At 49.6% G+C, this 16,561-nt stretch overlaps 1 protein-coding gene across 2 annotated transcripts in view; it reads right to left on the bottom strand.

The window, feature by feature from the left end:
* The window catches only part of abcc8 (ATP-binding cassette, sub-family C (CFTR/MRP), member 8), a 45,094-nt gene that overhangs the window by 5,949 nt on the left and 22,584 nt on the right, over positions 1 to 16,561 (bottom strand). For both annotated transcript variants that reach the window (XM_047034798.1, XM_047034797.1), the window contains 16 exons: positions 16,359 to 16,464; positions 12,176 to 12,208; positions 10,636 to 10,674; positions 8,711 to 8,809; positions 7,745 to 7,829; positions 7,455 to 7,535; positions 7,059 to 7,196; positions 6,166 to 6,291; positions 5,590 to 5,686; positions 4,781 to 5,028; positions 2,012 to 2,178; positions 1,318 to 1,545; positions 1,011 to 1,103; positions 764 to 866; positions 440 to 553; positions 91 to 211 (listed from right to left, as the gene is read on the bottom strand). In XM_047034798.1, coding sequence (XP_046890754.1) covers positions 91 to 211; positions 440 to 553; positions 764 to 866; positions 1,011 to 1,103; positions 1,318 to 1,545; positions 2,012 to 2,178; positions 4,781 to 5,028; positions 5,590 to 5,686; positions 6,166 to 6,291; positions 7,059 to 7,196; positions 7,455 to 7,535; positions 7,745 to 7,829; positions 8,711 to 8,809; positions 10,636 to 10,674; positions 12,176 to 12,208; positions 16,359 to 16,464 — 1,878 coding nt within the window. The remainder of the gene's footprint in view (positions 1 to 90; positions 212 to 439; positions 554 to 763; positions 867 to 1,010; positions 1,104 to 1,317; positions 1,546 to 2,011; positions 2,179 to 4,780; positions 5,029 to 5,589; positions 5,687 to 6,165; positions 6,292 to 7,058; positions 7,197 to 7,454; positions 7,536 to 7,744; positions 7,830 to 8,710; positions 8,810 to 10,635; positions 10,675 to 12,175; positions 12,209 to 16,358; positions 16,465 to 16,561) is intronic.

Below are 16,561 nucleotides of genomic sequence, written 5' to 3'. Positions count from 1 at the left end.
GCTCTGTATTCTGAGGTAGTGTTCTGAGGTATTGCTCTGTATGTTGAGGTAGTGCTCTGTGTGGTTCCAGTCCTGGGTTCCAGTACTGACCCAGCAGCCCCTCATAGTTCTCTGGTTCCGTCCTCAGCAGGCTGTTGATCCTCTTCACTGAGCCCAGCTGCACCTCCATGTCTGCCAGGTTACGCACCATCCAGTTCATGTAATTAGACACCTAGAAGAGAGAGAGGGAGCCAAAGCAGAGCCAAAAGGAGTACAGTACAATAGAGTAAAGTAAAGTATCAGTACAGTAAAGTATCAGTACAGTAAAGTATCAGTACAGTACAGTTTTAGTAGAGTAAACCAGAGCAGAGCAACAATGATGAGAGTAGATTAGTATGGATTAAAACCGAGTGAGTGGAGCAGAGTAAAAACAGAATGGTGCTCTTCTTTCAGGTCCTACCATGAGGGCGTAGGTCAGGCCCAACCCCACCAAGCCAGTGGACAGCTGGTTGTACAGGCAGTTGGCGATGGAGGCCACAGCTGCTATCAACACCACACAGGCTCCTATGTACTCCTATGGACACATGAGCCTGGCTTGAATCTGTCTGACAGAGCCCAGCACGCCCCCTCCATAACAGACTGCATGTACCGTGCAACATGAACAGCTGTGTGCTGGCTCCTTTCTGGAGACATTCTGCTGTTTCTATCCTTCCTACTGAAGGAGGTGTGCATTAGCATGAGCAGCAGCATGTGAGTGGTGAGTGGTGGCAGAGGAGGGCGTTACCATGCGGACCTCCAGCCAGCGATTGGCCGCGGTGAGGAACAGGGAGGCTATGTTGTTGGCATCCGTGAACTCGAGTAACCTCTTTCTGAAGCGTGGCTCGTACCTTTTAACGCACACGCGCAACACACACACAAACACAAACCAAATCAATTCCATTTTGAAATCAACTCCACTGCTAACAACAGCACTGGTCTGTGTGCTGAGGTCTGTGTGTGTGGTGAGGTCTGTGTGCTGAGGTCCTCCCTACCTGAAGGCCCTGATGGTGGTGAGGCCCTCCACTGTCTCAGAGAAGTGGGAGAGCAGAGGCAGCTGGGTGCTGTCCTCCAACTGCTGCAGGTCCCTGGAGGAGGGAGAGGGGAGAGGGGAGAGGGGAGAGGGGAGAGGGGAGAGGGGAACAGTTAATATTTACAATTAAGTGATGTCCATCTGTCTACCTGTCTCGTTGCCTGTCTCTCTGTCTGTCTCTCTGTCTGTCTCTCTGTCTGTCTCTCTGTCTGTCTCTCTGCCTGCCTGTCTGTCTCTCTGTCTGTCTCTCTGCCTGTCTGTCTGTTCACCTGGAGGCCACACGGAAGTACTTCTGGATGAAGTAGCAGGTGATGGCGAGGGGCAGCAGGGCGACCATGAAGACGGGCGTGACGTAGGAGATGACTCCCAGCGCCGACACACAGAGCAGCGTGGAGCGACTCAGACACTCCAGCGTGGCGGGGATGTGCTGGTCAATGGTGTTGGTGTCCGTGGAGAAGCGGTTCAGGATGCTGCCCAGTGGAGTGGTCTCAAACAGCCTGCACACCAGCAGGAGGGGGGGGGGGGGTAGAGAGAGGTAGAGAGAGGTAGAGAGAGGTAGAGAGAGGTAGATAGTGAGGTGGAGGCAGATAGTCGGGTGAAAGAGAGAGATCAACTTTTCCTAGAAATACCCTCATATATGAAATTCTGGAGACAAGGAAAACCAAACAGACAGACAAACGGCTTATGTGAAGATCCAGTCCTGATGAAGGGATAGTTGTGAATTGTGTGTGTGTTCCATTTATCACCTGGCAGACTAAAACTTGTTAAGTGCTCTCACCTGGCTCATTACCCATAAGGCCATCTGCCTGTTTTAGTCCAAGACCACAGAGAAAATGTCCACACAAAGTCAAAGGACAAAGGAACACACAGACACAACCTAAAGCAGGATCTGATCGCCTCTCTCTCTCTCACACACACACACACACACACACACACACACACACACACACACACACAGCGTACCTCATAGGGGCCAGTATAATCTTGTTGAGAAGGTTGTTGTGCAGGTTCTTGGCCACACGGAGGCCAGTCCACTCCACGGCCACAGAGGTTACCAGACACAGGACGATGCCCAGGCAGCACAGGACGCTGAACACAGATAGGTACCAGGAGTGACTGAAGCCACACCCCTGCAGAGGGAGAGGGGGAGGGAGAGGGGGGGAGAGCGAGAGAGAGAGGGGAAGCAAGGGTGGGAGAAAGAAGAGAAAGATTGAGTGGGGCAAGTGTATACACACACAGACCACACCCACACATCATACACACACTGAGGTGAGCCCTGATATGAGCCCCAGTCTGAAACACCCCCACACCACAGGGGTTCAGGTGACTAAGGTCACATGATGATGAACAGACAATACAGTGCCCTCCAAAAGTATTGGAACAGTGAGGCCAATTCCTTTATTTTTGCTGTAGACTGAAAACATTTGGGCTTGACATCAAACGATGAATGTGAAACCAGAGATCAACGTTTCAGCTTTTATTTCCAGGTATTTACATCAGGATCTGATGCACAAATTAGAAAATATCACCTTTTTGTTCGAACCCACCCATTTGTCACGTGAGCAAAAGTATTGGAACATGTGACTGACAGGTGTGTTTTGTTGCCCAGGTGTGTCCTATTACATACATTATTCAATCAATAAATACCACTGAATGTCTACACTCAGGTTCAGATTGGGTAAGATAGGTTTTGTCTATGCAGACTGTATTCAGAGGTGAAAACAACATGAAAACCAGAGCGCTGTCTTTGGGTGAAAAACAAGCAATTGTGAGTCTTAGAGTAGATGGAAAATCAATCAGAGCCATTGCAGAAACATTGGCCATAGCCAGTACAACCATTTGGAATGTCCTGAAGAAGAAGAAACTACTGGTGTACTAAGTAACAGACGTCGAACAGGTAGACCAAGGAAAACATCAGCAGTTGATGACAGAAACATTGTGAGAGCTGTAAAGAAAGACCCTAAAACAACTGTTAGTGAGATCAATCCAGATGGCAGGAGTGAAGGTATCACTATCTACTGTTCGCAGAAGACTTCATGAACAAAAGTACAAGGGCTACACCAGAAGATGCAAACCACTCATTAGCAAGAAGAATAGGAAGGCCAGGCTGGAATTTGCCAAAAAGTACAGAGATGAACCTCAAAAATTCTGGGACAAAGTTTTATGGACTGATGAGACAAAGATTAACTTTTACCAAAGTGATGGAAAGGCTAAAGTTTGGAGAAAGAAAGGAACTGCTCATGATCCCAAACACACAAGCTCATCTGTGAAACACGGTGGAGGTAATGTCATGGCTTGGGCTTGCATGGCTTCTTCTGGGACGGGCTCATTAATCTTCATTGAGGATGTAACACATGATGGCAGCAGCAAAATGAACTCGGAAGTCTACAGAAACATTTTGTCTGCCAATTTAAGGAAAGATGCAACCAAACTGATTGGCAGAGCCTTCATCATGCAGCAAGATAACGACCCAAAACACACTGCCAAAACAACAAAGGAGTTCATCAGGGGCAAGAAATGGAAGGTATTAGACTGGCCAAGTCAATCTCCAGACTTAAACCCTATAGAGCATGCATTTTACCTGCTTAAGAGGAGACTGAAGGGAGGAACCCCACAAAACAAACAACAACTGAAAGAGGCTGCAGTGAAAGCCTGGGAAAGCATCAAAAAGGAAGAATGCAAAAGTTTGGTGACGTCAATGGGTCACAGACTTGCTGCAGTTATTGAAAGCAAAGGATTTGCAACTAAATATTAAGTCTTATTCACTTAAATATGTTTTAAGTATATCTGTTCCAATACTTTTGATCACATGACAAATGGGTGGATTCAAACAAAATGTGATATTTTCTTAGTTGTGCATCAGATCCTGATGTAAATACCTGGAAACAAAAGCTGAAACGTTGATCTCTGGTCTCACGTTCATTATTTGATGTCAAGCCCAAATGTTTTCAGTCTACAGCAAAAATAAAGGAATTCGCCTCACTGTTCCAATACTTTTGGAGGGCACTGTATGTGAGGCTGCTGACTTTCCTCTCTCTCTTCCACCCGTCTCTCATCCTCCACTCTGCTGCACCCTGGCAACATGTCCACACACACACAAATATACACACACGAACACACACACACACTCAAACGTGTGAGGTTTCCACGTGAGGCTGCTAGAGGCTCAGGTTGCCAGGTTTTGTGCATGTCAGTGCCCAGGGCAGCAGAGTGCCTGTGAGGGTGGCTAGATAGCGTGACAGAGCTTTGGAGAGCCCACATTAATGACTGGCTTCGACAGAGGTGACAAGTCTGGCAGAGAGAGGCTGATACTCAAGCTCAAAATAATGAAACTGTTTCAAAACTACATAACTACAAAGTACATTACTGATCCTGTGTGCATTTGTGTGTGTGTGTGCATGTGCATTTGTGTGTTTGAAACCCTGGCGCTAGCTTGGCTCCTAGCCTGTGACTAGGGCCTGATGACTATGTGAAATCCAGCCTGGCATTTAACACACACACACACACACACTTTTACAGATGGTCTATATTTAAGAGCACTGTTTTAATAGGATAACCCCTCCAACACCTGCCCTGACCCTAATGTGTGTCTGATACATCTGAGCTTTGTGTGTGTGTGTGTGTGTGGGTGGGTGTGTGTGTGTGTTATTGAAAAGTTAAATATGAACTATACAAAAATACAAAGAAACAACAAAATTGTGAAGAAATAGCAACAGGTACAGATGTCCACACCTGGGTGACAGTGCAGTTGTGTGTGGAGGCTTCTGCTCTGGCTGCGATGACCTGGGAGGTCCAGTGGGCCAGCCAGTAGTCGATGGCGACCATGAGGGAGTGCTTGAGGAGCTGTGAGAGGAGGAGCAGGGCGAGGAGGAGGAGCCCGGCCGAGGACAGGTAGCTGCCGCAGGAGCGCCAGGGGATGGTGGTGCGGTGACGCATCCCCTGGGAGAGGCTGTCGTCATCGTCACTCACCTCGGATTCCTCTGAGGAGACAGACACACCAGGGTAAGAGAGAAGAGGAGGAGGAGAGGAGAGACAGGAGAGGAGAGACAGGAGAGGAGAGACAGGAGAGGAGAGACAGGAGAAGGAGACAGGAGAGGAGAGACAGGAGAGAGAGGAGAGGAGAAAAACCGGTGGTGACAAGACAGGAAAGAAGGAAAGGAGGCCAAGCAGAACAGTACAGGACCGGAGGAGAGCTGGGAAGAGCGAGAGAGGACTCTAAGCCTACAAAGCTAGCATCTGAGACATGCTGGTAAAGAGAGAGAGACAGAGAGAGAGAGAGAGAGAGAGAGAGAGAGAGAGAGAGAGAGAGAATGACAGAGAGAGAGAGAGAGAGAGAGAGACAGAGAGAAAGAGAGAGAGAGAGAGAGAGACTCACCTCTTCTCTCCTCACCCCCTCTCCTTCCTCACCTCCTCTCTCTCCTCTCCTCCTATCCCTCCTCTCTCTCCTCCTCACCTCCTCTCCCTCCTCTCTCTCCTCCTCACCTCCTCTCTCTCCTCCTCTCTCCTCTCCTCCTCTCTCCTCTCCTCCTCTCCCTACTCACCCTCCTCGTCCTCTTCCGTCCTGGCGGCCTCTCTACAGTACATGGCCCTTCTCAGGCTCTTCCTCTCCAGCACCGTCATGTTGTCGTCCACTGTCTCCTAGACAACAAGCACACGCACGCACACACACACGCACGTGCACGCACGCACACACAATAACATTAATTCCCCAACAAATGTAAATGCGGACAGTGTAACAAAGTCCACTTCCACCAGACTCCTCCCTCTCCTCCCAGACTCCTCCCTCTCCTCCCCAGACTCTTCCCTCTCCTCCCAGACTCCTCCCTCTCCTCCCCAGACTCTTCCCTCTCCTCCCCAGACTCCTCCGTCTCCTCCCCAGACTCCTCCGTCTCCTCCCCAGACTCCTCCGTCTCCTCCCCAGACTCCTCCCTCTCCTCCCAGCCTCCTACCTCTCCTCCCAGACTCCTCCCTCTCCACCCCAGACTCCTCCCTCTCCCCCCCAGACTCCTCCCTCTCCTCCCCAGACTCCTCCCTCTCCTCCGTCTCCTCCCCAGACTCCTCCGTCTCCTCCCCAGACTCCTCCCTCTCCTCCCCAGACTCCTCCCCCTCCTCCAGACCTTCTCAAACTCCTGGTCCTGCCGGTTCATGAGGGTCTTCCACTGCTCAAACAGCCCAGGCTCGGAGCTCTGGATGTCCTTCAGAGTGCCCTCCGTCTGGATGCTCCCATCTTTCATGGCTATGATCTGACACAACGCAGAGGCAGGGAGAGGCAGAGGCAGGGAGAGGCACAGGCACGGAGAGGCAGAGGCAGAGGCAGAGGCAGAGGCAGAGGCAGGCAGAGGCAGAGGCAGAGGCAGGGAGAGGCAGAGGCAGGGAGAGACAGAGGCAGGGAGAGGCACAGGCAGGGAGAGGCAGAGGCAAGGAGAGGCAGAGGCAGAGGCAGGGAGAGGCAGAGGCAGAGACAGGGAGAGGCAGAGGCAGAGGCAGAGGCAGAGGCAGGGAGAGGCAGAGGCAGAGGCAGAGGCAGAGGCAGAGGCAGAGGCAGGCAGAGGCACAGGCAGGGAGAGGCAGAGGCAGGGAGAGGCAGAGGCAGGGAGAGGCACAGGCAGGGAGAGGCAGAGGCAAGGAGAGGCAGAGGCAGAGGCAGAGGCAGGGAGAGGCAGAGGCAGAGGCAGGGAGAGGCAGAGGCAGAGGCAGGGAGGTATGGGGGAGGGAGAGGATAACGGAGGGGTGGGGGAGGAAGAACAAAAGGCATATGGGAAGGGAGAGAGAAATGGATGGATGGGAAAAGGATCGGGGGGAATGAGAAATTGAAGGATTAAAGGTAAATTACAACTTCTTTTGTTTGACTGTGTCAATGACAAATCCCATTAGAATGATTAATCTCGGCTTGAGAGAGACTCAAGATACCGAATGTAGCAGGTTTGACCGACATACAACACTCACACACCCAAACAGCTGCTCCCTGCTCTCATCAAACATATGACTGAGTCAGACACACACGTCGTACCCAGTCGGCGTGCGGCAGGTACTGCAGCTTGTGGGTGACCAGCACCACAGTCCTCTTCTCCTCTCTTAACAGCTTGAGGATGCCGTCCTGCATGAGGTGGTCGCTCAGGTGGATGTCCAGAGCTGAGAAGGGGTCGTCCTACAGAGAGAGAGAGAGAGAAAGAGAGAGAGAGAGAGATAGAGAGAGAGAGACAGAGAGAGAGAGAGAGAGAGAGAGAGAGAGAGAGAGAGAGAGAGAGAGAGAGAAAGAGATAGGGAGGGGGAGGAGGAGAGAGAGAGAGAGAGACAGAGAGAGAGAGAGAGAGAGAGAGAGAGAGAGAGAGAGAGAGAGAGAGAGAGAGGGGGTTAAATATAGTTCATGTTAATAAAGGACTAGTGGGTTATACGCGCCCCTCACCAGGAAGACCACGTTGGTCTGCTGGTACAGAGCTCTGGCCACGCTGATCCTCTGCCTCTGTCCTCCTGACAGGATGACGCCCTGCAGGGAGACACAACCACACTCACACAACCACACCTGACTTCACAACACAAACGGACTGATCCACAACAGGTTTCATTTACAAGCGCCCAAAAACAAATAAATGATTATCTTGTCCTTGTCCAGCTGTGGTTTGTTTACGTAATATCTTATCAGGGTGACAGGTACAGGGAAGAGTAGTCTGCAGATAGAGAGACAGACACACTGACCCTCTCTCCAACCTCTGTCTGGTCTCCCTGGGGCAGGATGTCTATATCAGGCTGCAGGGAACAGGCCTCGAGGACAGCCTGGTACCTGGAGCAGGTGCACACACACACACACACACACACACACACACACACACGCACGCACGCACGCACGTGACAAAGATAGAAAGAGGGAGAGAGGCAAAGCATAAATTCAGACAGATACTGTAGGGGGAGAGAGCACAAGAGAGAAAGAAATACTAACTCCATAGAGATAGAAAGGAGGTCAATCATCATGTAATAGAATGTCTCCACGGCAACAAAGGACGGGGGGGTTACGTTGACGGCCGTTCCTAAGGACAGACCATTAGGGCCCAGCTGAAGATACTACCATAAAAAGAGACAGCCTGACTTACAGAGAAACCATTTATCTTGTGGACCAAAAAACACACACAAGAATGTTCCTATTGGCTAGCAGAGGACAAACAGCATATGGTGTTATGACCAGGATGTGTGTGGGGGTAGAGACAGGACACAAACACTGAAAGAGCAGAGTTGCTTCTGGAAGAAAGAGTGAGTTCTTCAGAAAACTGTAAATAAGGACAGTTGTGTAACATGAGAAAAGATGAAGGATTTCTGAATCGTGTAGACTGGGATCAATAGTAAATGGACTGCATTTCTATAGTGCGTTTTCTGCCTTAGCAGCACTCAAAGCGCTTCACAATTTGCCTCTCATTCACCCATACATACTCTCACTCACACATACCGACGGCAGCGGAGCTACCGTGCAAGACGCCGGCCCGCCCATCGAGAGCAACTTGGGGTTCAGAGTCTTGCTCAAGGATACTTCAGCACATGGCCTTGGAGGAGTCGGGGATTGAACTGCCAACCTTGCGATTAATAGATGACCCTCTCTACCCCCTGAACCACAGCCGTGATACTCTGGCTCTCACCTTTGACCTCTGACCTGACCTGTGTGTCGGCACTAACCTGGGTTTGATCATTGGCATCTCGAAGGTGATGTTCTCCATCAGAGTGGCGTTGAGCAGCCAAGGCTTCTGGGAAGCGTAGGCCACGGCATCTCTCTTCCTACCAGAGAAACACATTGTTAACATCTCTCTTCCTACCAGAGAAACACATTGTTAACATCTCTCTTCCTACCAGAGAAACACATTGTTAACATCTCTCTTCCTACCAGAGAAACACATTGTTAACATCTCTCTTCCTACCAGAGAAACACATTGTTAACATCTCTCTTCCTACCAGAGAAACACATTGTTAACATCTCTCTTCCTACCAGAGAAACACATTGTTAACATCTCTCTTCCTACCAGAGAAACACATCGTTAACATCTCTCTTCCTACCAGAGAAACACATTGTTAACATCTCTCTTCCTACCAGAGAAACACATTGTTAACATCTCTCTTCCTACCAGAGAAACACATTGTTAACATCTCTCTTCCTACCAGAGAAACACATTTTTAACATCTCTCTTCCTACCAGAGGAACACATCGTGAACATCTCTCTTCCTACCAGAGAAACACATCGTTAACATCTCTCTTCCTACCAGAGAAACACATCGTTAACATCTCTCTTCCTACCAGAGAAACACATCGTTAACATCTCTCTTCCTACCAGAGAAACACATCGTTAACATCTCTCTTCCTACCAGAGAAACACATTTTTAACATCTCTCTTCCTACCAGAGAAACACATTGTTAACATCTCTCTTCCTACCAGAGAAACACATTGTTAACATCTCTCTTCCTACCAGAGAAACACATCGTTAACATCTCTCTTCCTACCAGAGAAACACATCGTTAACATCTCTCTTCCTACCAGAGAAACACATTGTTAACATCTCTCTTCCTACCAGAGAAACACATTGTTAACATCTCTCTTCCTACCAGAGAAACACATCGTTAACATCTCTCTTCCTACCAGAGAAACACATTGTTAACATCTCTCTTCCTACCAGAGAAACACATTGTTAACATCTCTCTTCCTACCAGAGAAACACATTGTTAACATCTCCACCAAATTATGAAGTCAAATAAACAACACTGGATAAACAGAACACAGAATCTACCGTAGCACAAATGTCCTAACTCAGTTCGCACTGAACTCTGGGGTCGTGAAATGAGGTGAGTTTGATTAGCAGTTAAAATCCTCCATTGTTCACAAACAATCCAGAAGCACAGCCATGTTCCTCATCATCATGTTCTCTCAGGGTATTTTCTCAGCAATGAACTAACACACTGGTGTTATTCTCTTCTGAAGATAACAGTGAAGTTACTATCTGTACGGCGACCATCTGGCGGGCGACGTTGTGTGGTGTGTGTGTGGTGTGTGGGGTGTGTGTGTGTGGTGTGTGTGTGGTGTGTGGGGTGTGTGTGTGGTGTGTGTGTGGTGTGTGGTGTGTGGGGTGTGTGTGTGGTGTGTGTGTGGGGTGTGGTGTGTGGGGTGTGTGTGTGGTGTGTGTGTGGTGTGTGGTGTGTGGTGTGTGTGTGGGGTGTGTGTGTGGGGTGTGTGTGGTGTGTGTGTGGTGTGTGTGTGGGGTGTGTGTGGGGTGTGTGTGGGGTGTGTGTGTGTGTGTGTGTGGGGTGTGTGTGTGGTGTGTGTGTGGGGTGTGGTGTGTGGGGTGTGTGTGGGGTGTGTGTGTGGTGTGTGTGTGGTGTGTGTGTGTGGTGTGTGTGTGTGTGGGGTGTGTGTGTGGTGTGTGTGTGTGGTGTGTGTGTGTGTGGGGTGTGTGTGTGGTGTGTGTGGGGTGTGTGGGGTGTGTGTGTGTGGTGTGTGTGGGGTGTGTGTGTGGTGTGTGTGGTGTGTGTGGGGTGTGTGTGTGTGGTGTGTGTGGGGTGTGTGTGTGTGGTGTGTGTGGGGTGTGTGTGGGGTGTGTGTGTGGGGTGTGCTCACCTGATATCTCCTTCTCCTGCTGTGTCTTTGTCTGTGGGGCTGCAGAGACACACGCACAAACACACACACACGCACACACACACACACTGTGTTTGATGGTGGATCATCACACATACACAGATATGTGAGAGACCACACAGATTGTCAATCATCATACCGGAAAAGTGGATATGTTTTTGTTGACCAAAGGATGAAAAGCTGAATATCTTTAGCATTATACTATGTTATTTTATTCTTCTTTCATTACTTATTTTTACATTGTTTGTTCATCCTTTTTTGGAAAAAGTGCTTCGATATTTGGGTAGTATTTTTTCTACAGCATGAGGAATGTTTTAGAAGTGATCTCAAGAGAGGGACACCCCTCCCTTGATAAGATGGCTGTGCCCAGACAACATCCAGCACACCCTCCATGACGCTAGCCTCGGACCCGACCGATTCGAGCGGTGTGTGTGCACGTCTCTGAGCTGGGGCCAGGAACATGCTTCACATATGAAGTCATCGCTCTGAGTTCCACTGATGATAACATGGCACACACTCCCTATCACATTACTGTCTGAATACTGCTCTATGCCATCTGCATTGCAGGTCATTAGGGACTGGATAGGTGCAAAGTCACCAGAGGATAAGATGGGGTCTTGATGCTGCCTGCTCTCTTATCTACTGGGCCTGAGGGGAGGAGAGCTGTTTGAGGTGACTGACTGGGGCTGATTTGAATGTTTGATAGGAAGGAATTGACCTCACGTATCTGAACAGAGTTCCCTATGCAGATGGCTGACTGAGTTGTTAAACTGAGACTCATCAATTATTTGGCAGTAAAAAAGGATTAATTATATATGTCCTTTTTGCATTTGCTTATTGATAGACACATGCATTGACCAGTAGGTCAAGCGCCAACCTTATGGGACAGGCTTGAAAGAGCATGTCCCTTTAAATCAGTTCTCTTGACAGCCCTGCTTGAGGATTAGAGCTGATTCAGGTTTCCAGGTTACGGTTGAAGGGTACATGCAAACACACACACACACACACACACACACACACACATACATACACACACATACACATACATACACACACATACATCCACACATGCGCGGACACACATACAGTATACACACACGTGTCCAGTTTTTCGTAGGGCTTAGCATTCTGAGTAGGGTTAGCAGACATGGACAGAGAGAAGGGGAACTGGAAAGAGTAGACACTAAACCATTTGTACTGTCTCTATGTGTGTGCGCGAGTCTGTGCACGAGTCTGTACGCGAGTGTGTGCGCATGTGATGTGAAGAACTAGTGGTGAAGAACACTCATGGTGATTGATGGCCTGTTGTGTTGGTGAACTCCAGTTAGGTGCGTATAAACGTCCCCTCTATCCACGTGACAAGGTCAGGATAGACTGCACTTAATTTAGCCCTCAGAGTATGTGAGCCTCTGTACGCATGTGTCAATGGGGTGTTGGGGCTGGAACATCTCTTCAGCTTATCTCTGTGGTCACTGGGATGTTTCTATCAGGTGTCCATGCCTCCAGCACATATACAACTCACCTCTCATCTCCTTCAGAGTCCAGGATGGGCAGGCTATACAGAGAAACAAAGAATAAACAATAGAATGTTACCACCATTCTTCAAGTAATATTGTTTGCTTGAACAAAAGACAAATTCCCAACTATTTGTGTTTCAAGGTTGCAGGCTTATTCAAAACAAATACAAACAGGAAATTTCCATTTAGGATTATGTACTGTACTGTATCAATAAGTGATGGTATTTCAGACCTCTGGTCACACCTACAATTAGGTTTGGGGTCTCTGAAGACAGACCTGCTCTGAGGACAGACCTGCTCTGAGGACAGACCTGCTCTGAGGACAGACCTGCTCTGAGGACAGACCTGCTCTGAAGACAGACCTGCTCTGAGGACAGACCTGCTCTGAGGACAGACCTGCTCTATGAGGACAGACCTGCTCTGAGGACAGACCTGCTCTGAGGACAGACCTGCTCTCTGAGGACAGACCTGCTCTCTGGGGACAGACCTGCTCTGAGGACAGACCTGCTCTATGGGGACAGACCTGCTCTGAGGACAGACCTGCTCTATGAGGACAGACCTGCTCTGAGGACAGACCTGCTCTGGGGACAGACCTGCTCTGAGGACAGACCTGCTCTCTGGGGACAGACCTGCTCTGAGGACAGACCTGCTCTCTGAGGACAGACCTGCTCTCTGAGGACAGACCTGCTCTGAGGACAGACCTGCTCTGAGGACAGACCTGCTCTATGAGGACAGACCTGCTCTGAGGACAGACCTGCTCTGGGGACAGACCTGCTCTGAGGACAGACCTGCTCTCTGGGGACAGACCTGCTCTGAGGACAGACCTGCTCTCTGAGGACAGACCTGCTCTCTGAGGACAGACCTGCTCTGAGGACAGACCTGCTCTGAGGACAGACCTGCTCTCTGAGGACAGACCTGCTCTGAGGACAGACCTGCTCTGAGGACAGACCTGCTCTGAGGACAGACCTGCTCTCTGGGGACAGACCTGCTCTGAGGACAGACCTGCTCTCTGGGGACAGACCTGCTCTGAGGACAGACCTGCTCTCTGGGGACAGACCTGCTCTGAGGACAGACCTGCTCTCTGGGGACAGACCTGCTCTGAGGACAGACCTGCTCTCTGGGGACAGACCTGCTCTCTGGGGACAGACCTGCTCTCTGGGGACAGACCTGCTCTGAAGACAGACCTGCTCTGAGGACAGACCTGCTCTGGGCATACAGGTCACAGTGGCTCAATAGCCCCCCCCCCCCCTCCGACTCTCATTACAGACGACGTCTCAGATACTGTGTCCCTAGCTAGCACAACAAAGTGAGCCATGTTTCAAATAGCCTACAAAAGTACCTTAAGAGTCCATTACAACAGTGTTTTCAAAGTCACTAGAGAAAATGATCCAGTGAACTAATGGCCTTTGGTGGAGCCGAAGATTCGACTTCAGTGCAACGCCAAGAAAACCTGCTTTCATCTTCATCCTCCCAGTAATCAGTCCTCAGGGCTCGTTTAGTTGTCCTGGGCGTCAAAGCTAGCGAGCACAGAGGCTCAATGAGAGAGATATCACTATCAGAGAGGAGGGGTCAGCTTCTGAACCAATTGTCAGATAATATGTAGAAGTAAGAATCACATATAAAAGTGATTAAAAAAACAACAACTTTTCCAGAAAGTCCAGAAATAAATAATTACCTATTAACATCAAAGTTTTGAGTATGTTCTAAGTGGGTCAAATGTTTTGTAACAGTTTCAGTTTGATAAGACACGTTCCCCACAGACTCAGCCGGTCATTAGGAGTGAGAGGAGCAGGAGATGGAGGAGAGAGTTAATGGTGTGTGTCTTTCCTGATGACCCAGTGTGATAAAACACTGTCTCTGTCCGCCTCAACCATAACAAGCATCACATCAACAAGCCTACGAGATTCTCCAAGACCTACTCCTGTCAGTGGTTAATTGAATGTTAAATGTTATAGTGAACTCCTATTATGGCTGTGAGATACAGTACACTACAGCACTAAATATTCAACACACAAACACCTTAGTGTTGTACTCTCTCTATTGTGAGTCTAGAGCTATGCCAACCGTGAATAGTCCTGTGACGACAGAGAATCCACACATGACTATCACATGAATGTCTGCTCAAATACATGAACTTCGAAGCTATCCCAACAACTTGGTGCATGTGCTGTGACACGGCTGGACGCTGAAGGTGACATCCTGATGGCTGTGGCAGGGGAGGGGCACTGGGTGAGGGGGGGGCGAGAGGAGCAAGAGGGGGAGAGAGGACAGGGGATGTTCCACAGTGGCATGTCGCCTCTGTAAATCAGGCACTGACTGTACTAAGAGACGCTTGACTCACATTCACAAGCTAACACACACACATACACAAACACACATACACACAAGCTGCACAGCTAACATGGGACTCCCCGATCAGCCCCATTCAATATCCTGTTTTCCCTAAGCCCTTAACCTAATCTAACCCTAGCTCCAAACTATTCCTAACTCGTAACCTCAACCCTAAATATAATTCTAACCCAAACACCCCCTTAAACCACATAGAAATAGAAATTGAACTTGTGAGGAAAATGTATTGGAAGAAAATGTCTTGAAGAAAATGTTCCCACGTTTAATTTGTCACATTTAAATCTGCCTGACTGAATAACAAACACCTGTTGGTTGTATGTTCTGTTTGTCTTCCTCTCCCCTTCATGCCACAGGGAGACTTTGCTTCTACCTCAGTGTCTAAACTGCTCATCTGTCTTGTTGATGTGTACTTTAACTCTTTTTCCAATCAACTGGTTGGTCAATACTGACAAACCTGTAACCTGATTTTCACTGATCACACAGTCACACCGTTCTAGTGGTGACAGACAACAATCTCCACCCGTCACATTTCAGAACAATTTGTGGCCTACAGTGACCATCCCCCAGGTACCAGGTCTACTGAGAGCTGTCCCATCCTGGAGCATCCTGGCTATATCTATGGAAGCATTAACAAGGCAATGCTATTAACATCGATAGAGATTTATATTTCCTACCTGCCCTCAGGCTACAAGTGTGATGGGATTTTCTGAAGTAATTCGGTGGAAGATTTTCAGTTTTACACAAATCACTGAAACAGCAACTTTAGATGAGAGAAGACGTCTTCCTCATGATGTCACTGATTTGCTTCCATATATATCAAGCAGCCAACATCTCCAAGCTGCTGCCAAAAACTCATTTCCGTCTGTATCTCTATGTAGTGTTGCTGTTTCAGTGATTTGTGTAAAACAGAAAGTCTTCTACATCAGCACACTCGAATTACTTCAGAAAATCCCATCACACTTGTAGCCTGAGGGCAAGTAGGAAATATCAATCACTATCGATGTTAATAGCATTGCCTTGTCAGCTGTAAGGTGTTTATCCCCGCCCCAGAATATAAAACAAATGCACCCGCCTTCAGTGACACACCAATTAGGAGGATTTGCAGCAGAGATTTACACACTGCTGAGAGAGTATAGAATGGAAGTGGATCACATCGTTTTGAACCTGTCGCCCTGTGAGGACGGCCCTCTGGTGAGGACAGCCCCCTGGTGAGGACGGCCCCCTGGTGAGGACGGCCCCCTGGTGAGGACGGCCCTCTGGTGAGGACGGCCCTCTGGTGAGGACAGCCCCCTGGTGAGGACGGCCCTCTGGTGAGGACGGCCCTCTGGTGAGGACGGCCCCCTGGTGAGGACGGCCCCCTGGTGAGGACGGCCCTCTGGTGAGGACGGCCCCCTGGTGAGGACGGCCCCCTGGTGAGGACGGCCCTCTGGTGAGGACGGCCCCCTGGTGAGGACGGCCCCCTGGTGAGGACGGCCCTCTGGTGAGGACGGCCCCCTGGTGAGGACGGCCCCCTGGTGAGGACGGCCCCCTGGTGAGGACGGCCCTCTGGTGAGGACGGCCCTCTGGTGAGGACGGCCCTCTGGTGAGTGTTGGACCGGTAAGGTAGCGGGGGGGGGGGGGCATGGGAGGTGTTGGGGGGGGGGGGGGGGTGTTGTAGCAGGGTGTGTGTCAGGCAACATAACGCCCCGGGGCGTCTGTGAGCTGTTTTATGTGTGTGTGTGTGTGTGGTGTCTCAGGTGTGTGTGTGTGTGGTGTCTCAGGTGTGTGTGTGTGTGGTGTGTCAGGTGTGTGTAAGCTGTTGTACGTGTGTGTGTGTGCTCCATTGCATGTGTGTGTTACCTGTTCCATGTGACAGTCCCGGAGACCCTCTGCATCTCCCCCAGCGCCGCTAGCAACAGAGACGACTTCCCACAACCCACCTGGCCCACGATCATGGTCAGCTGACCTGGGACACACAGAGGAGAGACCAAGGACAACATAAACAAGTTGTAGATGGTATTATGAACACAGAGACTTACAGCACCTTATCTACAGGAGAACAT

Source organism: Hypomesus transpacificus, chromosome 14 (assembly GCF_021917145.1).
Source record: "Hypomesus transpacificus isolate Combined female chromosome 14, fHypTra1, whole genome shotgun sequence".
Taxonomy (NCBI): Eukaryota; Metazoa; Chordata; class Actinopteri; order Osmeriformes; family Osmeridae; genus Hypomesus; species Hypomesus transpacificus.
The sequence above is the reverse complement of the archived record's forward strand: the minus strand, read 5'-3'. Positions and strand labels throughout refer to the sequence as shown.